The sequence below is a fragment of the Anabrus simplex genome, chromosome 9, assembly GCF_040414725.1.
Source record: "Anabrus simplex isolate iqAnaSimp1 chromosome 9, ASM4041472v1, whole genome shotgun sequence".
Taxonomy (NCBI): Eukaryota; Metazoa; Arthropoda; class Insecta; order Orthoptera; family Tettigoniidae; genus Anabrus; species Anabrus simplex.
The window spans coordinates 14,660,167-14,685,899 of NC_090273.1; the positions used below are offsets into that span (position 1 = coordinate 14,660,167).

Sequence of the window (25,733 nt, forward strand, 5' to 3'; positions counted from 1 at the left end):
AAATAATTAAAAAAAATAAAGAATTATGAAGATCAGCCCTTAAGAAAATAATGCAACAGCATGAAACTATCCTTGTTTCTTCATTGAAGATGCATGTGAAATTTCTCTGATTTCACTGTCAACTTCAACTTACCTTCAACTTACTCATGTCAGGGAAACTTCTTTCAGCAGAGTGAATGTGTTACTCTTCTTTGAATGCAACATCACACAAACATGACATTGTCATTCTCTTATTCATGTTCTTGGCTGAGAACGTATGTTCACAGAGGCAAGCACATTATCTAACCTGCATGCCAGTGCATGGATACGCAGAACTATTTTGGTGCCAGGTAGGCCATTTGGAATATTGTAATAACTGTCTTTCAAACTTGTGTTACACTGAAGAAAATGGAAATTGCAACACCCAGAAGGAGTGGTGCTACATTACTGCAATTGAACATGCAGGATGAGTGTTTGGTTGTGATTTGATGACTACACTTTCAGGTCCCTCTGATCGCAAGTTTGGACAACAATCAATACAGGATGTGCCCACCACGAGCTGCAATACATTGATGAATTCGTCGAAGCATGGAGTCAATAAGGCCCTGGATCGCTTCCTGAGGAATTGTGGCCCATGCTTGCTGCACTGCACGGATCAATTGTTCCAGAGTTGTGGGTGGCTGAGGACGGTTGGCCAGTTGTCGACCCATCATGTCCCACACATGCTCAATAGGACTGAGGTCCGGGGATCTGGAGGGCCATTCTAAGGTTGTGATGTCGTGAGGAGCTTCTCTGGAGATGCGTGCAGTGTGAACCCCGGCATTGTCCTGCCGAAACATCCCATTAGCAATGTTCGCCATTATAGGGACAACCACTGGATTGAGTACCCTATCAACGTACTGTCGAGCAGTCATAGCGCCCTCAACAAGCACTAATTGTGATTTCATATTAAAGCCAATAGCTCCCCAGACCATAATGCTTGGTGTTGGTCTTGTGTGCCTCTCGACAACAAGATCTGGGCGGCCCCTCTCCCCGGTATGTCGGCGCACACAATTCTGGCGATCACTGCGGGCAAGACAGAAGCGCGATTCATCACTAAAGACGACCTTATGCCATTCGTCGACCCACGTCGATCTTTCTCGACACCAGGCCAGCCTTACACGTCGCTGTTGTGGGGTCAATGGACCACCTTCTCCAGGGACACGGGCTCGTAAGCCAGCTGCACGCAGGCGATTACCAACTGTTTGTTGTATAACGTGGGGTGCCACAGCTGCTCGAATTTGTGCTGCTGTTGCATGCGGTACCATCCGGGCCATCCGAATGATGAGGCGATCCTCTCTCACAGTTGTCTGTCGTGCTGGGCCTGTGCCAGGTCTACGAGTGTGGGTACCTTCATTTGACCACTGCTGCCATACACGTTGTACCGTAGATGCCTGTCGGCCAATACGTGCAGCGACAGTCCTTAGCAATAATCCAGCCTCACACAGCCCAATTACCCGAGCCCTCTCAAACGGCGACAGTTGTTGATAGCGTGCTCTTCTCTGTCGTCGAGGCATGTTTGATGGGGAACACTTCACTGCACAGACTGCAAGTCAACTACACTACACCAGAGTCCGTATACTGGAGTTGATTCCTCCGTGACCAATCACGTGGGGAGACCTTTAGCAACAATCCAATGGGTCTGAAACTTTCATCGTTTACATATCTACATGGCACCATTCCATATCTTGAAATTCAACACAAACGACCAATGCCTTCATGGTGTTGCAATTTCCATTTTCTTAAGTGTAAATTGAAGTCTTATCAGTTGTCTTAAAGCCCCTACATACAGCCCAATCTGCTGGGCCGATCTGCAGGATCCCTGTAGATCTAGTGGTCGGCTTGTCAGGCCGATGTAATTCATGATGGGTGGTTGGTTCGCGCAATCATACAGTCTCCCAACTCACTATTGTGACACTCTGCAACATGGGTCGTATGTAGGGCGCTTGTACAACCCGAGCCGATTTGTCATTTGATGGCTCTCAGCCGCCTAGCACATGTTACATATTAACTTAGTGCAGTGAGTAGATTATTTTAATCGATGATGTTGGAAAATCAGAAAGATGTTCCAATTACCTCAATAGAGAAATGCATAATCAAGTGTTAGAAATGTTACTAGATAAATACAAACTGGCCAATGAGGATGCGACCACCTCTATTTTAAAATGTGAAGTATGTGTGGACACGGCCACACTAAACTGCAAATCTTCGTAACTCACTCCGGTTGCTTATAATCTCAAAGTCACAATTAATACTCACAGTTTCCCACATTAGTGTCTTGTTTGCTGCCACCGTATCGAGCACTTCACTGAAAGTGTCGATATCTACTTGAATGGATCTAGTTCTTAAGTAATAGTTGTATGACTAAATTCTTTTCCCCGTAATAACTTTTTAGCCGAATATTTTCTCTTTCATATTGACTTCATTGACAACAAAGTCAATGCAAATCCTATTTTTTCCCCTCTCTAGGGACACTATCAGTTTGATATCTGTGTGGGAGCTTGTATGCTTGTTGATCCCGAAGACTGTGCTAGCTCAGGTTTACCCATGCTGGATTGGCCTCGGTATAGGGCCAGAATAACAACATGTCCCCCGAGTTACTTGAGAGGTACTGTGCTATTTATTCTTCATTTCCACTTCTTCCCTTCCTATTGTAACCTCCTAAATTTTCAGTTCTCTTACTGTCTAGCAAACCTCTCTGCCTCGGATAGAATTAGTATGAAGGTTTCACCCTCCTCTCCCCTTGTGGGTGGTTGCGGAAAAATAACACCCACGGTATCCCCTACGCGTCGTGGGAGGCGACTGGAAGGGTTCGCGACCACGGGGCCCTGAGCTGAGTCCAGGCATTGCTTCCAATTGTGCCAGGCTCCTCACTTTCATCTATCCAGTCTGACCTCCGTTGGTAAACTCTTGTTATTTTCTGACCCTGACGGTACTAGAGCACTTGAGACCCAGGGTGTCTTTCATTTTCACACCCTTCATGGTCGATACCTTCATTTTCCGACATGTAGGATCCCTTCCATTTTTCTCTCTGGTTAGTATTATGTAGAGGATGGTTGCCTAGTTGTATTTCCTCCTAAAACAATAATCACCACCACTACCACTCCTATTTTTTGAAACTTACAAAATGAAGAAGCATGTTTATGCGTGTTCTCAGAGCAGATCGGGCCCAGCAGATTGTTACAAGTAACTAATCTCATTTTGTTCTGTATTGAAGATACAATAAGTAAATTCTTTCTTGAATAAAATGACTGTGTCCACCTATTCAATACAATAAATTGTATAGATTGTGTCTTGTGTACAGGCCTTTAGAAGTCTGACCCGAGCCTACTGACAATTTACAGAAAATCACGCCATAAAATGTTTAATTCAGGTGATGTTTCTTCGATATTTCTAAAACATTGCTGAATTGTTTAATGGCTTCGCAGTAACTACCAGTTTTACAATAGGAAAATTTGCATGATTTTTAAGTTGGGAATTCTTCGAAACCTATCCACTGTAATTACTGTTTTGAACAATGAAAGTTCCGTCTTAAAACCTCACGTAGCATCAAACAACACAGTTTTGCTTTGCAAAGGAACATTCATCACTCATATGTTTCTTAATGTCGCCGACCTGAGTGGCTCAGACGTTTGAGGCTTGAGGCCTCCTAACCCCAACTTGGCAGGTTCGATCCTGGCTCAGCCTGGTGATTTTTGAAGGTGCTCAAATACTTCAACGTCGTGTTGGTAGATTTACTGGTGTGTAAAAGAACTCCTCCGGGATAAATTCTGGCACCTCAACATCTCCACAAACTATCAAAATTAGTTAGTGGGACGCAAAAGCAATAACGTTATTATTATTGTTTGTAATACCCACTAAAATGGTAGGGCCGGCGTGTACGTTCTTACATTCCCAGAGTTACAGCAACAGAGTGTAGTGGTGATTCAGCCCTCGGCATTTTCAGGGCTGGCTCAGTGGCTTGTGGTTGAAACACAATATTTTTATTATGTATTTAGTGAAAATTGATATTCTGATAGCAAAATATTCTTTCAAGTGGTTGAGACCTTCTATTAAATTATTTTACAGTAAAAAATATGTTGGGATCAAAAGAATAAAATCTGACCGAGCCTCTGATATTGTCTCATGGACCAGTAGAGTGGATTCGTGCACACTTGTTCCATTTGTTTTGATTACACTCCAATGCATTAGTTTGAACATACGGTTTGTATTGCGAATCACTGCTAAGCCAGGTTACAGGAGACACTCCTCATGCATGCATCTTGGATCAGAAGAAGAACGTTCCTTCATGTAATGCGAGGGAAATTCCAATCGTGAGGGTAACATGATAAAGATCTTACCGATACGGGAGGTGCTTTTGTCCATTGAAGATCGCAAGAAGAACGTTGCCCAGGCCAGACAGAGGGAGCCCACCACTGGATCTCGCTGTCTCGCAGCTTGCAAGATCTATCAGATGAAGACGACTTCGCCCACCGGCCACTGGGGAGTAAACATTGTTCACTGACTCACAACTTCACCTTCAAACAAAGGGAATTCTGTTTACTGAGGAGACAGCTCGTAAATTACCTATACAGCGTATCTCATATAAAGTCGGACCAAACGCACGCTGTTTGTACTCTGTGCTATGCCAGCTGTCTCAGCCAAATTTACGTCGCACGCGACCGTCCTGCTTTACGCGTGTATACAATCTTACCTTATAAATAAAAGCTGGAAGTGTCTTCCTTCCTGGGTTATACAGGAACTGTATCTGGGAATCACATTCTGGCTGACGCGAGTCAGTTCTGCGAGTGTAATGTTTCTGATTTTATTCGTAACATTTTCTTTCAGTTCCTCCAGTGTGTGAGGATTTGTTCAATTTCTGTTTACTGCTCAAGTAAAAATCACACACTGTTAGATCTGGAGAACGAGAGGGAAGTAGAGCAGCACTGATCACTCTGTCTGCAAACACTTCAGAGATTGTGAGAAGGAAATCTTCTGCTGTATGAGCAGCGGCTGAATCTTGTTGAAACCACCCATGCGATATTTCTTCTTCCATTAACGGATAGAAAAACAGCATCAAAATGTCATCCTGGTACCTCTCTGCATTTACTCATCATCATCATCATCATCATCATTTCCCTTTATCCAGCTGTAGCTGGGTAGGGGCAAATATGGTTCCTCTCCACTTTCTTCGGTCTTTCCACCACTCCTCCTCCAACACTGTGTCCCAGTCCAGGTTTCTTTCTATAATGCTGCGTTGGATGGTATCCTTCCATCTCAATCGTGGTCGTCCATGGCCTCTCCTTCCTTGGATTTGCATTTCCATCACCTTTTTTGGTATTCTTTCGTCGCTCATTCGCTTTATGTGCCCAAACCATCTTAGTTGGCTCTTCTTTATTCTATCATTCATTTTTTCCACTGCAATTTCTTCCCGGATTTTCTCATTCCTTATTTTGTCTCTTCTACTCTTCTGTACCATACTCCTCAAGAATTTCATTTCGGCTGCCTGTATTCGACTCTCATCCTTCTTTGTCATTGTCCAAGTTTCTGCTCCGTAAGTTGTTATGGGTACGTAATACATCTTGAACATAGTATCCTTTGCTTCCATTGGCACATCTTTGTCCCATAACATGTTTCTTACACTATGATAGAAACAACTTCCAGCTTGAATCCTTTTACTAATCTCATCATCCAGTCGAGCATTCTCCATTAATTCACTCCCCAGGTATTTAAACGTTTCCACTACTTCCAGGGACTTGCCTGCAAGTCTAATCTGATCTTTCTCTTCTTTCTCCCCTCTAGTCATAACAAGAGTTTACACTTTTCTACACTTATTTTCAATCCACATTCTTCAATCTTCCCATTCACCACATTCAACTGTTTTTGAACCTTCCTGTCGTCTTCTCCCCAAATCACAATATCATCTGCAAATAACATCATGTTCATTTCTCTTCCTCCATATGCTGCTTTTGCTGTTCTCATGATGTCATCCATTACTATTGTAAACAGGATTGGTGATAGAACGCTTCCCTGTCTCAGCCCACTAGTTATTTTGAACCAACTTGTACTGCCAACTTGTGTTTGCACGCAACTACAACATTCCTTATACAATGCCATGATCATTTTTATTAATCCCTGTCCAATTCCTTTTTGCACCAGACTGTCCCAAACTTTCGTCCTAGGGACACTGTCATATGCCTTTTCAATATCAATGAATGTCATCACCATATCATTCCCGTGCTCCCAATGCTTTTCCATTAGTTGTCTCATAATGAAAATGGGCTCTATTGTTGACCTTCCACTTCTGAAACCAAACTGATTTTCCTGTATCTGCTTCTCAACCCTCAATCTTATTCTACTTTCCAGTATCCTTTCCATTATCTTAGCAACATGGGATATTAGAGTAATTCCCCTGTAGTTCTTCAAAACTTTCTTATCACCTTTCTTGAAAATTGGGATGATTATTCCTTTTTGCCAATCCTCAGGGACCTGCTTATTCTCCCAGACATCTGAGAACCCGATATGTCCACTGCAGGCCTACAGCTCCAGCTGCCTTTATCATCTCCACTGAAATTTCATCTATTCCAGCAGTTTTTCCATTCTTCATCTTTCTTACTGCCATTTCAATTTCATTCATTGTAATTTCTTTATCCATTTCTTCGTGAACTAATTGTTTTTCCTGGTCGTCCATTGAATGACTGTCATCCGTTCTTATGTTCAGCAGCTTCTGAAAATACTCTCTCCATCTATTTCTTATTTCTTCTGGCTTTGTTAAAATTATGCCACCTTCATCCTTCACAAATCTGGTGTTTACTTGATCTCTCTTTTTGTTTCTTAAGATGCCATACAGTAATTTCTTGCTGCCCTGCGTATCATCTCTCAATTTCTGTGTGAATAAGGCCCAGCTTTTCCTCTTTTCTTCCTCCACTACTTTCTTGGCCAAATTCTTTGCCTCCACATATTTTCTTCTACTTTCTTCAGTCTTAGATGTTTTCCATGCTTTCCATGCCATTTTCTTTTCCTTCACTTTAATCTTTACCCTATCATTCCACCAGTGTGTTTCTTTGTCTTTCACATTTCCTGATGCATTTACTGTCGTCTTGAAAAAAAAAATAGGTCCTTCACTAAGAGCACACCAAACACCAATATTCCTACCATAATGAGGGACGTCATAAACACCATTAGGATTTTCTGCACACCAATAGCGAGAGTTATGACTGTTCACATGAGCATTGAGATGAAACCAGAACTTTTACGTACGGAAATGCGGTGTTGCAGTGATAATTGTCACCATGTTAACAGCTGAGATTCAGACTGGTGACTCATGCTTGCCAGGTCGAACACTTGCTTGCAAGGTCAAGAACTATGTCCGCATCTCACATACTTCAGCTGCCGCAGTGCAGAGTACAAACAACGTGTGTTTGGCCTGGGTTTATATGAAAGACCCTGTACATTATCGACAGTTTACTCGCAATAATATATTGTAAGTTCTATGCGTAGCTTAACACTACTGTCAAGTTAGAATTGTGTTAAGCTCACTAAACATCTCTAAAACACAAGCAAATTATCCATATCATATAATAAATGCAATTATAAAGCTTAAGTGTGACTGGAATTGTATTAAACATGTGTATGTTTCTAATCACTGTATTTATACTTGTAACAAATAATCAATTGCAATTTACCACTACTTTCAAAGGAACAACCGTTACCTAATTCTTATTATTATCCATTATTATTATTCTGCATTACTCAAAAAGGTTTTACATATTCTGATTTAGTCAAATCTTAATTTTGCTATGTGTGGATTTTGAACACAAAATTATCAATCCATGTGTGGCAGCTCAGTACCGTGTATAGCCACCTCGTGCCCTGAGGCTTGTTACATAAAATAAATGTACAATATATGGGTTTCCTATGTGCCAATAAATTATAATTTTCATCTTTTCTATAATCATCATACAGTAAATTAGGTCAATGATAAATTTCATAAATCTGGAGTATACAAATTTAATTGCAATCAATGTCCAGCAAGCTACGTGGGACAGATGGGGAGCAACTTCTTTGTTTGATGTAAAGAACACGTGAACACCTCAAAATACAATTCATTTTAGGCTGCAAGTTCCCGCATGATTGATACTAACTATTCATTTACCTCTATAGTGCAAGATCTTTGGATCCTTGGGTTGTGTATTGTGCAATTGCTCGTCTTCGCACTTTTGTGGTCTATCAAGCGCGCACTGTCTTTCACATTGAAATCACCACGTTCAAATCGTCGAAACCATGCCTCACATGTTCTAATCGATGGAGTGTGTTCACCATATGCTTCTACCAGCAAACGATGACTTTCCACAGCCTTTTCCTTTTGATTAAATACGTAAAGCAATGCATGCCGCGAATGTTCTTTTTCAGACACAAACGTCGACATGATCACTGAACGATACAACACAGACGCTGGTGTTTGGAGGACTCAACTTGTGTGTGTTGGTAGCTTAATGTCAGACGAACAACCTGACGTACGCTGCGTACTGTTCACTGACGCCATCTCTTACTGAAACCGGGAAAAATTTGTGCATGCATACACCTGGTATAAATCACCGAACTCACAAGTGATTTTAAACTGACCGACAGTACAAAGGCCTCCTACCAGACAAATATCGAACCTAGTCTGGGTTTAGTGTCGCGATGTGTCTCACACATTGGCTTACAGTCCAATACTGTAATCAACTTTGAGGCACTGTGTCTCATACCGTCCCAAAATCGTAACAGGCAAAACTTTTTTGAGCTCTGTACTTTACCACATCCAAGCTGCACGAGTTTTAGATTGTGTCGCAAACGACGAAGCTCGATCAACCCTTACAGAAGATATTTATAGAAAAAGTGCAATACCTCACTGCCAGGCAATAGAGAACGACGTTCACCTCTAGCAGTTTCCAAGAACGATCTAAATGACGCAACCCAACAAACAGGTTCTCACCTCCTCCCCTGTCAGCCACGCTGTACTGGTACACATGTAAGGTGTACAGGAAGTGCGAGTCCTTCTCCCCACCTTCTCGGCTGTTCAGGGCAGCATCCAGGTAGAAGGCAGCCTTCTCCGCCGTGGGCACTCGCAGCTCGCTCTGGTTCTGGAGCTGAGTTCCAAACAGCGGATCGTCCCGCAGATACACTCCTGGCGACTGTTCGGAATCTGCAACCAAGACAGAAGCTGAATTAATCAATATTTGTGAACATTGCAGAGCAGCCAAAGTTCTTTTAACCAGGAGGGATTCTGTTGAGATAATAGCGGAACACATGCCGCTTTTCTCGCGGTTGTTGTTTCTCTCCCACTGTCACTTATTAACGCCCTACCACTCCCTTGAGCCAAAATGTCACAGAGAAACGGAGATAAAATAAGAAAAGATCTAACAACCCCAATAAGAATTTACAACGTGATCTTCCTGTCATCATGGTAACTAAAGGAAGAATCAACGAGGACAACAGATGAATTCAGAAACACCCCATCGACACTGTGCTAGTCTCAGAGCCCTGCCAATTAGGTTGTCAATGATTATGTTAAAATGTCATTCTGAGTGATCATTTAAGGAAGGCTCGTAAAATACAGGGTGGAAAAAATAAAAATTGCTCAGAAAATATTTATAAGACCGACGCGGAATTGACCCTTGTTAATGAACAGGAAACGCTGGAAACCGTGATTTTGAGGCACCCTTTGCTTGCTGACCCATGTCCACGCGTGCACATCTCCCGAGTACGTCACTGTGTGAGTGAGTGTGAGGAGCAGATGTGTTTAGTGTCCAGTTGAATGGTGCTCACGATAAAACAGTGCGTGTCCATTGTCGAGTGTTATTCAGTCCCGTAGCGTGGCACTTGTGCCTCTTGTACATCGGGCGTGTTGTCCGGTCTGCTCTGAGCGCTGTCTAAGGGTGAGCACTGTTTGTTTTTTCAATTTAATGATTTAACTTATTTAATGATTATGAGCACGGGTTTCCCCGGCGCTACCTATAAACATAAATAGGAATTTCACTAATGGAGTAATAATTTCATAACATTTCCATAATCACTTTGGTAGAGAAAGTCTCCATGGCTCAGGCGGCAGCGCGCCGGCCTCTCACCTCTTGGTTCTGTGGTTCAAATCCCGGTCACTGCATGTGAGATTTGTGCTGGACTAAGCGGGGGCGGGACAGGTTTTTCTCCAGTTACTCCGGTTTTCCCTGCCATTTTTCATTCATAATCATTGCCCCAGAGGAGTGCGTCACACTTCGGCAGCCGGCACAATTCCTATCCTCGCAGCTAGATGGGGGCTTCATTCGTCCCATTCCTAACCCAGTGAAACGACTGGAAACAGGCTGTGGATTTTCATTTTCGTAAAGGCAAGACGACTTACTAACCTTTTTTCTATAATTTAAATCTAATGTTTCTATTCCGGTTGACTTTTGTAATGTCTGCACCAATTTAAAATGTATGTCCATGCGATAATATGTTTTCATTTGCGAATGTGATACACTTTACATTTTCAATTTTGTGGTAGTTCGAGGCATTTTTTTAGTTTTAGTTATGTCACTTTGTATCTTGTACTCGTAGGCATGCGATGCTTAATTCGAAGATAAAAATTCACTAGCGTTTTTCTGGTATGGTACGCTGAAATGAAAACAGCCTTCAGTCTAAGATGTCACGTAATTCATTCTGCGTAGTGGATCTGTTAAATGTTATATTGAAATGAATAAGTCTTACGGTTGGAGGGCATCCGAAAATGTTTGTAACGAAGTAGTGTCATGCATCAAAATGTGTGACGTGATGTTACCTGGCAACAGTACCTTGAGAGCTGCACAGACCGTGGATCTGTATATCATGATCATCCGTCAATATTTCACATCACAACCTGCACGGTTGCTAGGTAACATTGCGACACATATTTTACTGAAATACATATTTATGATCATTTCATTTTCCCAGAGGGATATTTAATATCCTTTTTCTACCTTTCAGTCTTTTTCTACTTTTCTGAAATCTTAATGATTTTCAGTTATGAAGCAGTTTTTCACTTTTATTCGTGTTTTTTATGATTTAGATTTGTGTTCTGAACGTTAATTTTCATATTTATTTAATTTTCGTTTGAATATATGTTGGTCTCGTAGAAACATTACTTCTAATTTGGAATCTCAAACCATGAAAGTATACGTTCCGCCTCGGTTAGGCCCTTCCACATCCACATCCTTCATTTTATTGTCATGATTTGAACTTTGATTTTCAAATGTATTAATATTCCCTGTTTAAATTTAAATGTATGCGTTAGTATACGCCGACGTTACAATTTTATGTACGTGTAATATTCAACTATCAATATATTTCTACAGTGCATACGTGACGTCATTATACGCCATCATTTAACTTCACCCACCAACTCAGACATTTTTCAGCAATAAATTATAACACTAACGTTGATTTTACGGCAAAGAAAAAGGTAAATGATCATTCTCCCACGTTCCACTGAAATCTGTGTTGTCCAAGCAAATCAATTCCCTTGTTAGACAAACACTTCAAACTACTAAGGAGTACTAAAACATGGACGTACTCCTTAAATAGTAGGATTCGGTGGATTTAATGCCAAGGAGTAAATATATTCGACAACAACGTTTGTGTTTCACGGACTTTCCGCTCACATTGATGATACTCACCAGTAGCGTGCGCGGCCAGGAGGTCCTTCAGGTGATGAGATGACCCCAACACCTCGACAGCGGATACTCGTACCGAGAACCTGGCGCCGGTCTTCTGTTTCTGCTCATTGATTCCTCGGAAGAGCCAAGAGATGGCGCACGGGATGACTCCCAGAGTGTGGGCCGACTCCGGACTTCCTACCATCGTGTACGTCTTACCTGTCATAAAAAATGCCGTAATAAGTACACCGAGCTTCCGACAATCATGTCTTTTCACTAGAACAGTTTCTATCTCGAATGTTTTGTTCTTGAATTGATTTTGGGATAGTATTAGGTCTGGAAAAGAATAAATAAAAACAACAAAAATCCTATTTCCGTCATACGTGTTCTGAATCTACAGGGAGATGCTACGAAAAGTTGCCGCACTATGCAGGGGACGATTACCCGCAATTCATTACTGAGTCACCGGTAAGCTGTAGCAGCGCGGACGGGCGTTCAGTTTCATTTCGGTATGTCGAAATTATTAGTTAAGAGTTAATATTGATGGAGTTGAAAACCAATGTAGATCTTACGTTACATCAAAGTAGCTGTTGAAAATTATGTCCATCGTTCTTGATACAAAAGTTGCAACGGCGTTAAAAAAATCCGAAACACCCATATCTCCTCTCTGAAATGAACTTTGTCAGGTCAACTTTAAATGAGTTACTAGAGATACTTTACATGACATCATACGACATGGACTGCCGAATGGACATTCTTCCGTACTTCAAAAATCCTACTACCTCTGCCGGATTTGGATCCACGAACTTCTGATCCGGTATTGGGCTCTCCACGAATGATATACAGAGGTAGCTGTGGTTTATGATACTTTGGCATTAAATTCTGTAACTTTTTAAACGCCTTTTGGTATTAAACGTAATTTCTCCTTATATTGGACTGTTTCAATTCTTACTCTCTAAGAATCGTTATTTCTGTGGTGTCAGGTTGTCTTTCTTCTACTAATATAGGAATATGATTACGAGAGGTTTTTAAAGGCTTGACCTACGGGATTTACATACATTTGAGTTTAGTTATGTGAAAAACCTAGCAAAATGCACACACAGATACATAAGCTTGAATTATAGCAGGCTACTCCTATACGTTACGACACAGAGATAAATTAAGTACATGTATGCACAAAGCTCCACTAGTTGAACCAATCTCCTGCCTGTAAGATCTTAACATTTATTTAAAAGGAAAGAGCGCAATAGCTCGTTCGTGTACTGCGGGTTGCTGACCTGCTAGGCGATTGCCGGATAATCCAAGTACTGCGGGCAGGGAACTTGTAGGCGTTTACACGGCAAGAGAACAGTGTGGGATGCAGGATTTCCAAGATATTGCTAGGGCGCTGTGTACCTTCCGGAGAGGCCTGATGCAGGTCTTTCTAGCTGATTCTAATGGACGATCTACTGATCTGGGTGTGTGATGATAACCAGGTTGCGGGAGGGTGAAAGCTGGTGTCGGCGCATACACTGCTCCTGTCGAGTAACACCAAGAGGCTGGTGAACGTCCTCATCCATCGGACGAATTACCATCAACAGCATCACATGCCCTAACAAGAATGAAAGTAAACAACTTGTTCTAGCCCGCACTGGAAGACGTAGTCCATTGTGCACACTGTACGAGACCAGAGCTGCATTTGATGTACCGATACAGAAATTATGGTTCGAAATATTAAAGTTTAGCAAAATATTGAGTAGGATCGTAGATTATTTGCACGAGACCCACTCATATAGAATCAATCAATCAATCAATCAATCAATCAATCAATCAATCAATCAATCAATCAATCAATCAATCAATCAATCAATCAATCAATCAATCAATCAATCAATCAATCAATCAATCAATCAATCAATCAATCAATCAATCAATCAATCAATCAATCAATCAATCAATCAATCAATCAATCAATCAATCAATCAATCAATCAATCAATCAATCAATCAATCAATCAATCAATCAATCAATCAATCAATCAATCAATCAATCAATCAATCAATCAATCAATCAATCAATCAATCAATCAATCAATCAATCAATCAATCAATCAATCAATCAATCAATCAATCAATCAATCAATCAATCAATCAATCAATCAATCAATCAATCAATCAATCAATCAATCAATCAATCAATCAATCAATCAATCAATCAATCAATCAATCAATCAATCAATCAATCAATCAATCAATCAATCAATCAATCAATCAATCAATCAATCAATCAATCAATCAATCAATCAATCAATCAATCAATCAATCAATCAATCAATCAATCAATCAATCAATCAATCAATCAATCAATCAATCAATCAATCAATCAATCAATCAATCAATCAATCAATCAATCAATCAATCAATCAATCAATCAATCAATCAATCAATCAATCAATCAATCAATCAATCAATCAATCAATCAATCAATCAATCAATCAATCAATCAATCAATCAATCAATCAATCAATCAATCAATCAATCAATCAATCAATCAATCAATCAATCAATCAATCAATCAATCAATCAATCAATCAATCAATCAATCAATCAATCAATCAATCAATCAATCAATCAATCAATCAATCAATCAATCAATCAATTTATGTGACCAGTAATTCACATTCGAAATAATAAGGCAGCTTTCCTAACATTCTGTGATGTATTTTTAACCAATGATCGTGCTAAGGTCATACGGGTATTTCTATTGTTGAACTCACCTAGTCTGGCATGTCCGAAGCAAAAAAGGCAGCCATCTGTCCCGTTGATGACAGCGTGTATCACATCGGTGAGAGCACTCGAGCAGATCTCCGTCTGGAACAGACAACATTGTTTGGGCTTACGACGGTGCGCCATATTTTCTATTTTTACCGAATACCTTACTTTTATGAAGCATTTATATATAAATGGCAGTGATGTTTTACTTGGTAGGGGAATACACTTTTAGGTACAACATTAGTTTTACATTATCTGTTGTTTGTGTAGTAAACAAAAATATAACACGTTTAATATTTACTTCAGACGGTGTTGGTGTTAGTGGTTGCAAAGGGAAGTACAACATCAAAAGCCTATCTCATTAACCTAAGAAGAACGAAGATATTAGCTGAACAAAAACGATAGGCCATAAAAGACAGTGTTTGTGAAGTAATTGTTATTTTGACGGGGGAATTTCCCCTGTATTTATGAAAATAAAAATCTACGCAGACCTCGAAAACCTAAGGCTTTTGTGGTTGGAAGAGGGTAAGTGTTGAAAGATGAAAGAGAGAAGGGAGGAAGAAAGGGAAAAAATACTCTGAGGACAAGTGTGTATATTCCTGGATTTGAAAGGTTTGTAAAATATAATAAATTTAGTCTGTTCTTCCAGCTCAGCTCCTTGGATGAATGATCATCATTGAGGATTTCGGTTTAGAGGATCCTGGTTTTTCATTCCCGGCTGGGGCACGGATTTTATCCGCATGTGGTTACTTCCTCTGGTTCGGGGACTAGGCGGTTTTTTCTCCTCTTAATACACACCTCCTCAGAATAAACAGTTCACTATCAGCTACCACAGTAACACGCAAATTGTTTTCGTCAGGAAGGACAGCTGGCCATAAAACTGTACCAAATTGGCATCAAGTGCTGATCGCAAGAAAGAGCAATGAAACTGTTTGCAGATTCAAGTGGCGAGAAAGATTAACAGTAGAGAAAATAATAATAATTGTGCTCTACGCCCACCTTAAAAAGTCCGAACGAACAGCCCGACAATTTCCTGTAACTGTACAAAGTCTCTCTCCTTGTCCATTCACTGCTTCCTAACTACTTTACATTTTACTAACGGCCATAAAACACATCTTATCGTGCATTAACGCGAATCTCTGTTACAGCCTCAGTCCCCTCTAAATGTGCGTCATCAAAATCTCATCAGGTAAGAGGAGTAGTAATCATTGTCTTTGTTTATCTAAGTTGTACTTCTTTCTACTTACGGTAGCAAGACTGGAAAAGAGAAGGAGACATAAGGGATTTCCCAGGCTGTCTAATCAATTAAACATGAGGCAACTTTCATTAGTTTTATTCCATCTACAAAATGTAGAACTGCGCAGGAAATGTCAACTGCCACCGGCAAAATTTTGAATTTTCAAATTTTGTTTCATTTTCAAAATTTGACTCATTACAATTTAATATAATTTGAAAAATTAAATTAAAATGTCGTTGTCAGTCATAAGTCTGCAAAGTGGAAGGGAAATCTTGCTTACTGTTATGTGGTGGAGCTAACTATAAGAGAGGAGAGGGAGCTGATGATGTGTCTTACAAGTCATCAACTGAGTCCGGACGTTTAGGCAGTAACAGGTTAGATTGCAAAGTGTCGCCTGCCCGCTCTTCCGTAAGGTGGAGAAAGTAGGGCTTATCATAATCCGGGCCCCTTATGTTCGCACAAACCTCATAGCAGACTTGTTGTGCGGGACAGAATCCAGGCTCTGGTCATCAATGTAACCGGGGTGTGTATAGTATGCAACCCGGATGGCAAGTGAAAGGGACTTAGCAGGTCGTGGGCTACGAGCAGTGTTGCCAGGTCTCCCGAAATTTCAGGAGATCTCCCGATGTTTTTGCAACACACTAGAAAACCCGAAAAAAAATAAGTGTCCCGACATTTCTTCTGATCCAAAGTTAACGAAAATAAATAATAATGATTAATGGTGCATAATTTATTTGTGCCAGAAAACTTTCCTCGTCTCAATGCGCGACGTTTAGGTTCTTGCCAGCATTCATTTCAGGCTCGGGTTACGTAATCTCTCCTCTGTTATTGAACTCAGGCTTGACTGCATCATACGAAGGGAAATCCCCGACCCGCACATTTACTGTAACATAAAATCTGCATCCTGCTACAACTTAAAAATAGGTATATAATGTGTACTCCTGATAAATAACTACATCTACAAGCAAAGCAGGAAGAAGAAGAAGACGAAGCATAGAGTGGCCAGAGAGTAAGGGCGAGTGAAATTGTATATTTTTCTCAAAATAACTTCACATTACTATTGCATTCTTTAATTTAGTTGTATTATAACATTTCAGTGCTCGAGAAACTACCGAATTTTTCATTAAAACTCCCGAAATATTTACGTACAATCTAGCGATGTTTTTAATTTCTAGACTTGGTAACACTGCCTACGAGGTTACTTGCTGCAGTCCCTTTACTCCAACCATGTGCACAGGTTTCACTGCAAGTACTATGCGCAGTACGAATCCGTTAATTCCAAACTCAATGGGATGTTTTACTCTCCTCACCCCTGCATACTCAACGTTACTGAAAATTTTAGTATTCAGTGTGAAACTTGTAGTTGAAATTGAGAAATACAGAAAAATCAGAAGACTTAAAACTGGAGAAAAGAAGGCATAACAATATTAATTCAACACGTTTCATCAAACTCTCACGTTAACTTCATTTTTACAAAAATAACCAATACTACGAAACATTCAGAAAATTTACCAACGAAATGTTTAGACATACTAGTATTGATTGACATGCCAAAGATGACAGACTTATTTATTTTAGAGCGCTATGGGAATTCGAACCGAAGTACATTAAACATGGGTAAATTTGGAGAAAAATGATACCAAGCTAATTGTTTAATTATTTACAAAATGCGATAATTCGAGCAATATTTTCTGCTTTTGACCTTTGTGCTTTGCTCCAGCTCGAAAATCTAAAAAGTAAGATAAAATACTTCGTCCAGTGGAGAGTTATTCGGAAACGGGCCGTAACTCTGGCAGCATTTTCTCACTGGATAACAATTCCTATCCGCTGCCTCTGGAATTCCGTTGAAGAAGGGCCTCCAATAATTGCAGGTAATTGTTTGCCAATATCTGAAACAAGATTTTTAGCCTATTTTAGCAAAGTATTGTTGGTTAATGGGGCCAAATTAGTTAAAAGCTTCAGACCGAATACTACGAAAGTCTGTGTTGAACGTACGTGGTGGAACGTCGCTATCGTAGTAGCGATGCAACATCAGGTTCATGTGCAGAATACGAAGAACTTAGAAAGTTTATGGTGGCGAAGCAGTGACAAAGATAACTAACTGTACGAATGGTACAAGGGTTTTCATAATCCGAGGGACTTGGCAGTGCAGTTAGGGTCACGCAGTTGTGAGACTGAATTCGGGAGATAGTGGGTTCGAATCTCACCGTCCGCATCCCTGACGATGGTTTTCCAGGGTTCCCCATTTTCACACCGGGCAAGTACTGGGGCTGTACCTTTATTAAGACTACAGTCACTACCTTCCAAATCCTAGTCCTTTCTCATACTTTCGTCGCCGAAATCTTTCGATGTGGCGTTGTCCCGATATGTGCCTGGAAGTGAAAATGGAAAACCACGGAGAAATATTCTCAGGACAGCCGAATGCAGAGTTCGGACCATAGCCGTGGCGCGTTCGGCTACTCCACTCGTCGAACTCAAAGGGTAATGAAGTGAAATTTCCAGGAACGTTTTGATACTAACTGATATATTTTATTCGTTCTTTTTGTGGTGAATATCCGTTTCGGATGTTGGCGATCAGCTCGGCAACACATCCTTTATCTGTAATTGTCTGGAATGACCCTCGAAACTTGTAATGTTCTCAAGTTCTTTAACAAAGAAATTCTTCTTCTTGTACTGATTTCTATCTTCCCCTGGAGGATCAATTGTAGTAAAGCATATCTTCGTGTGTTTCTCTTAATATGCCCGAAATACACCAGTTTTCTAGATTTTACTGTAAAAGGAAACTATTGTCGTTGCGGTTGCTGATGTAGTCATAGTTTGATCTTACCGACGTGTGATCCAAACAAACGGAACGTAAAATTTTCATTTTGAGTAATCTATGCATTGACAGGAATTCGAATTGTGATTTCTGAAATTGAATTGAACATTACAGTATTAAAACCCTTAGCATCTACGCAACTATAAAGCTGTCGTCATCTGCTTTACGAATATCTCTAAATCACGCGAAGTCATAAAAATGTATCTTCCTTCTTTTATGCTTTTACAATACAATTCTACTAGATTTCTTCGTGAAGGGACCGTTTCACCCCGATTGTAAAGCTCTAATGAAAATAATGGAAATAAAAAACGAGCAATCTACCGACATCAGTTTGAGCTCTGGATTACGCTGTATAAATGTCTTCGTGTGTTTGAATGAAGCGGGTGGAGCGCATCGCCCCTTATTCCACCTTCTCTCCCCCTGTTACATGTACTCACCCGCACGACAAGTCTGCAGTAGCGATCTTCTAGTAAGAGCCGACTCGTGCACTGTTTATTTTCTAACCAGGACCAGGTGGAGTTTCGTTCCTCATTAGGTCAGATCTCGAGGTAAATCCCGAGCCATCCTATAGATGCATTTGGGCATATCATACAGCAGAGGGTCATTTCAGGTAAGCTCCCTCTGTGGAGTTATTTTGAACTTTATTGTATTTTATTGTAATTTCAAAAGGAGTTAGACTTTTTGCCTGAATGGTCAGCGTTGACCCAAGGGGTCGCAGATTCTATTCTAGACTGAATCGCGGGTATTAAACGAGTATAATTATTATTCTGGCTTGGGGACGGCGTATTTGTCTCAAAACTTTTCTCTTCTTATTCACACAATACTGTCACCATAGAAACATGCAGTAGTGATTACATCCTTCCACATAGGGTAGGCGTCAGTAAGGGCATCCAGCTGTAAAATAGGGCCAAGTCCACAGTTCACACCCGAGACCCCACAGATGTGGGAAAAACTTTAGAAAAAGAAGAAAAGATGATTGTAATTCAAGAAAGAAATGAAATAGGGTGTCCGTTTCAATTGGTCTCTTGTTTATGAGGGTCGTTTTATAATTCTTTAAACATTAATGTTATCTATTATTTATTGCTCCGTCCGTGGATCAGTGGTCTCCGGACCTAAAAAGAAGCAGGTTCGATTTATCAAACTCTAGGGCAGAAAGGCAGCGCTTTATCATGTGAGCCAATCATACCCCCTCTTTTAAAACAAGAAGCTTCATTGTTTAGATAAAATTATCGCACCATTAGGGCAGATGAAGGTATTAAACAGAATATATATTTTTACGAAGCCGATATTCCTTGCTGAGACGAAACACAGTATTATGCGGTACTGCTCTACGAATTAACTAAAGCATTCTAACAGCAGTTCCCCATCTTCTTAAGCACGCAATAATGCACGAAATATATTATTTAAATCACACGAAACATTTGCATCTGAATTTCCGTAGCATTGCGGCGGGCTCGTATAACCATAAATTACGGATTATAAGCGAGTGAGTGGTACCAGGAGAAGACATGCAAATACCAAACAGTACAGGTCACAGCCGAATATGTAATGAGGACCAGCTCGTGGTCGGATTAACTTTTGAATCTGTTATTCTGATCAAAGTGAAGTACAATATTTCATTAAGCGAATTTGTCGTGTTATTAATTCCCACCTCCCGAAAAGCGGTAGATCTGTGAGAAGTGTGGATATTTAAAAAATAGATTCGCAAGTTCCTATAGTACTACTAACTTTATTATTATTATTATTATTATTATTATTATTATTATTCATTCACGTCATATCGGCCTACTAAGGACCATGTAATTTTAACTGTCTCCTTTAACATTTGCCCAGTTCTCCCGCATTCGTTGCCGGTATTCCTTCCTTTCTTCTGTCCGCGCATTCCCTGTTTTCAGCTTCGCGTTTTCTTGGGAACTCTTGTGGTCTTGAAGTTTCTCCTTAAGTGGATTATGCTCCACGATACCATCATGTGTGATGCGCACCTCTTGTAGATCTTTTTCTACCTCACTGAATAAGGACCCTTTTGTCTTCTTACCTTGGAAGTAGGAGAAGATCCACTCGGTTGACCTTGTAGGGCTCATTCTTGTCACGTGACCATAGGAAGAAATCCTCTTCCGCATCGTATCGGTTATATTTTCTACATGGAAATTGAGCTTATCTTGTCACCTTTGTCCTTGATGTCGCCCAAGATTTTTCTCAAAATATTTCTTTCTTTGATCTCAAGTTTTTCAATAATGCCTTTTTTGTTCATTGCAAGACAATCCGCTACAAAGAGAGCCTCCGGACGAATAACTGTGCGGAAGGGTCTGAACTTGGCGTTCTGCCGGGCTGTCGTTTCGGAAAGTATGTGTCTGAATGGTATGCCATTTTCATTTTATTTATGCGTGACATGAAGGCTTCCTTCTCAGACATTTCGGGTTCTATCCACTCAGCTAGATAAAATTTATTATGAATTGTGCATTCCATATTTCACCAAAATTCCTACACCAAATTATTTTAGGCATTGTGGTATCACAGTGAGATTAGCATTCAGCTTGTCAGGTCATCCTCAGTTCGATTGTTTATAAAGTGGAATGGCACAGTGTTCTAGTTCTTTTTCTTTCTGCTGGCCGTTTAAGATCTTAATAACACTTACAGGATTTTGAAGAAATAAGATGTGAATGGGATACGACTGGAAAGGCAGGAGTCATGCCTGTATTTAACGCTTAATAGAGCAGAAAACTGAAACTATATTAAAATAATCTAAGCTTACGTTTAGTTGATTATTGTCAATAAATGATAGATTCAAACTTCTCTTGCATTGCGGTGGTAACGGGATCGGGATCATCATCATCATCATCATCATCATCATCATCATCATCATCATCATCATCACAAACTGAAGGCTAAGCCTTGTCGCTGCAGCCGTACTCCTCTCAACCCCGCTGTCCTCTTTACTTCCTTGTAGTCTTTACATCGCATCAAGTTTCTCGCAACCTCGAAGTATGTCTTCCTTAGTCTTGCTCTTTCTTTCTTTCTTTATTTCTTTCTTTCTTTCTTTCTTTCTTCCCTAGTGTTTTTCGTTCAGAGACATTTACTAGGAAGTCATTATGTCTCAGAATATAACCTACAAGTTTTAACTTCTTTCTTTCCATATCTTTTATCAGTGTCCGTTGCTCACTGACTTCCTTTAGAACATATCGATTTGTCCTCGTCGTTGTCCTCCAGATCCACATTTCAAGATATGCCATGAATTTATTTGTACAGGAGTGTTGTGTGTGTCCTCCACCGCCTGCAAGCTCCGCAACCCGCCCACCATCGACGCTTCTGGATGCCACGAGGTGTAGGCTGCAGCGCGCTGACGTAATCGTGTGTGACGTCAGTCAGCATGTATAAATTGGGCGACGTCTTCTCCACTGCAGGCACTCCCACAGTGTCCAGAGATCAGACTACACCGTATGTCAGACACGGAGGTACCCTCTTAAAAAGGTGTTCTGAACAGGTGGACTAATTCTGGTCGTGAGGCCTCACCGCAGGACATCTCCGCCTCAAGTATCCTGCCTCCCGTATCACCGATATGCGTCCTGTCCTAGCATTCTGTTACTCATGAACTTTACCACAAGTTCCCTGCAAGTTCTCTAACTTCGGCCAGCAGTCTGCTACCACTAACTTTAATCCAAGTTCTCTGTATAATTCTACAAACTAGAGGTAGTCATCAGCTATCACGGACATTCGTTCCTTCAAGCGTCCCATCTTATCAAGATAGACAGCATTGCACATATTTCTCAGACCATCAGTCCACTAGTTTATGTCATTATTTAACGTGTGCAGCGCTTCAAGCATCGAGTCAGTTTTCGTTCCTTTCTTGTATATACTGTGTAAAGATTACAAATAATAAACTTTTATATTGTGCTTTGTATATCGAGTTCCTTGTATACAACAAGGAGGTATCATTGTTTGATCACTAGTAAAAGAATTTAACAATAGTTTGAGAAAATAAGTCATGAGACTATTATCGGGCACTGACGGAACAGCTGAGATAAAATATCTTATTAAATACACCGACTAATATACTTTCCCAGTCTTTCAAAATTCATCTCAAAATATAACATTCATAAGTTGTTAGGACTGTGGGAAATATATTACAAACATATATTTTTAAATATTTATCGAATGATAGTCCATCAATAAAATTTTAAATACTCAGCCAATGCATTTTTCAAGATGGAAGCATCGTACCTTAAGTTGTATACATCACCACAATTGAATCTATCACCTTTCCGAAGATTGAATAGTTTGTGGTCGAATTCGTCTAAGCTGTTAAGATAATGGTTTGAGTGGGTGGAAACATGTTTGGCCACAGGTATAAAAAGGGTGAAAGCATAGGAAACTATAGAAAGGCATAGCCGGAGACAGTATGATTTGATCCGACTATAATTTGAATGTAAAGCTGCAACTACACGACGCTTAATGTATAAGCAACTCACTCGTTCCAGAAGTTTTAACTCCAAGTAAAACTCTAGGTCCTGAGGCTTTGGAACAGAAGATTAGAAGTCATGTAAAAATACGTAGAAATAAGTTACCTAGGTGTTCAAATAACAAATGAGGGAAGAACTATCAACGGCTGGTAATTTCAGATGACTACCAGTCATAAGACACAGCCGGTACGGTTGCCAGGTTACATTTCCATCACGCTAACTTACGTAACGCAAATTTTCAGATGATCTACACTCATAAAACATATTTATGTGAACAGAAAAGTCTGCTCATCACTAACATAGATAAACATGTTGGACTGTCGTTTCAGAAAGAAAAAGAAACGTATCAAAGTAGGCCAACTTGAACGTTTACAGAAGGTCGGAGAGCGACATCCGTGAGCGTTTGCCTGAGTCGGGTCATTCAAAGAGGGCAGTGCCATAGTTGGCCCAGGACTGCGAGCGAGCCGCGAAGGAGAGAAATGGCGAGTGGGAAAGAGACATAGGAAGAACACCCAAGAAGCCCTAAAGAAAATGAAACAAAGCAAATGTGTCCTTTTCCCCCTGCATTTAGGACAACACCTTGAATTTCTTTGATGTGATGTCAGTGAAAATTCTTTGAGCAGGGTGAATGTGTAAATCTGCTTCGAACGGAACATGTGACACACATGACCTAGTTTTACTGTTATTCAGTTATATTGGAGCCTGCTCACAATTTATATAAAAGGGAATCGTAAAAATGTTTCATTTATGTGACATGTCTTCGATCATTAGCGAATTTGTTTAAGGGCTTCACAGTTACCACCAGTGTTACAAGTCACATGGCTTTGAAGATGACAATTTTTGAAAAATCTCCCTCCTATAATAAATGTAACTTGTGTCTGGGGGTCATCTGAAAATTTGCGTTACAAAATGTGCGACCGCTAAAAAGACAAGATGAGCAGCCCAGCGCATACGCCACAGCGACAGTGCTGGAATGGCCTGAGTGGTGAGGAGAGCTGGCGGCGGTCTGTAGTTCGTGGTATGCACTGAAGAACTGAATCAGACCAAACAAAGTACAATTTTACCTGGGAGTCGTCTTGTGAGAAAATGGCGTCGAAGGCGAACATCTTGGGAGCAGCTACACCCACACGTCGGTCCTCCGGAGCAGAAGATCCGCCGCAAGCCGCTGGGTCGAACAGAGTGACCTGCTTCTTGCGCGCGTCGATGCTGAAGAAGGACGAAGAGGAGGAAGTCGAAGTCGTGGTGCCGTTACAGTTTGAAGTTCCTGAAGCTGCACTACTGCACACACGTAGCATAACCTTCACCTGTAACACATGGATAAGTCAACTGTGTAGCCAGAATGTAGAGTTATTGCAGACAACAATGGTCGTAGTCCTAGATAGTAGACAGAATGCATGCGAAGGGAAGCAAATGACTATACTCTCTGGCACGTCAGCCTGTACACTAAGGGTCTCCCCTGTTAATACTGAAGGTAATGATTTTCTAACTGTTGGGTTCGATTCAGTGCTGCCAACCATACAGTTTAGGCACCCTACTTGCCGACAGTTACGGTTAATCTGGCACGTTGGTACTGTACAGTCATGGTTTATTTCGTGATTTACGAGAGTTCGTATTCCCACTGCCGTGTTGTCAAAATCACTAGTGTTACATGTGCGGATATAATTAAAGCATTTTTTTCTGTGGGATTGTAAATCTGTTTGGGTAATACCAGGTAAGTAGAATTGTGGCATTTAATGACGTAATGAAATGACGAACGCAGCATTTTATTAATTACAGTCTCATTTCGTCCAATACTTACGTATAGATATCGATTAGGATGTCTAAGAAGCAAGAAAAATCCGCGAGAACTCCTCCAAAAAGGAAAGCAACGTTACGTCCTCTATAAAGATCAGTTCAGTTCAAATGGAAGGAACTTGTCTTGTCACCACTTTGGCACGGTTTGCAGACTTAGTCTTTGTGTATTCTTATTGACCTGCGGCATATGTACATGTGTGTGTATTATTACAGCGTGGTTTCTCCTCAGTCCGACAAATAATTGAACATTTTGAAGCAGGGAGCTGAATTATTTACACAAGCACCGAAGGATACAGTTATAGTAATGCGTAAATCCAAATAAAGGCAGAAATATACCGAGTGGTATTCACTAAGTTTTATGCAACCCGCAGATTATAGCCTAACCTAAAAACATTGACCATGGCTACTCGCAGTGATGTCTGATCTTACTACGCTCTTTATAATTCGTTTATTCGTGTCAACGAAATCAGTATTAACGATAAAATACCGAATGATGGTAAAAAATCGTGAAAATCCTCTATCACAGAAACTTAATGTACAGAGAATATGATGGCTGAATGAGTAGAAGTACTGTTGCTGGCGAACGACAGCTCGTGATAGCCGAGCGTGGTTGAACTTAAAGCGGTGCTCGTTAGTCGGAGATTCGATTCCGATTTAGGACAACATTTTTATTTCATTGTTAAATGTTCCTGTGAGTCGCATTGTTGAAGACAAATCTACATCAAGATCAGTTCTCTTGTTACACGTACTCTGTTATGTTCGTTTCTAAGTACCTCTTGAAAGATCTATTTGCAGTAAAATAAACTTGTACCGACAGAGGTGCATCACCATTCGATTAATGAAGTAAATGTTCAAAATGTCCACTTCCTTCGTTAACGCAAATCTGAGCACGACAGATGTGAGTCATTCTTGCTTGCTACAATGATGTGGTGGAACCTGCCTGCACTTTGCTGTAAAGATTACTATTTGCTGTTTCATGTACCCTACCAATGAAGTCCAGTCATTCTTCGAGTCGAACGTGCGCAGTTG

At 40.5% G+C, this 25,733-nt stretch overlaps 1 protein-coding gene across 1 annotated transcript in view; it reads right to left on the bottom strand.

Annotated features, from left to right (window-relative positions):
* LOC136881161 (kinesin-like protein CG14535) overlaps window positions 1-25,733 on the bottom strand; it is a 195,978-nt gene that overhangs the window by 26,610 nt on the left and 143,635 nt on the right. Inside the window, exons 4-8 of the mRNA XM_067153824.2 lie at window positions 23,975-24,214; window positions 14,404-14,497; window positions 11,670-11,867; window positions 8,975-9,184; window positions 4,359-4,497 (exon numbers count right to left, since the gene is read on the bottom strand). Coding sequence (XP_067009925.2) covers window positions 4,359-4,497; window positions 8,975-9,184; window positions 11,670-11,867; window positions 14,404-14,497; window positions 23,975-24,214 — 881 coding nt within the window. The remainder of the gene's footprint in view (window positions 1-4,358; window positions 4,498-8,974; window positions 9,185-11,669; window positions 11,868-14,403; window positions 14,498-23,974; window positions 24,215-25,733) is intronic.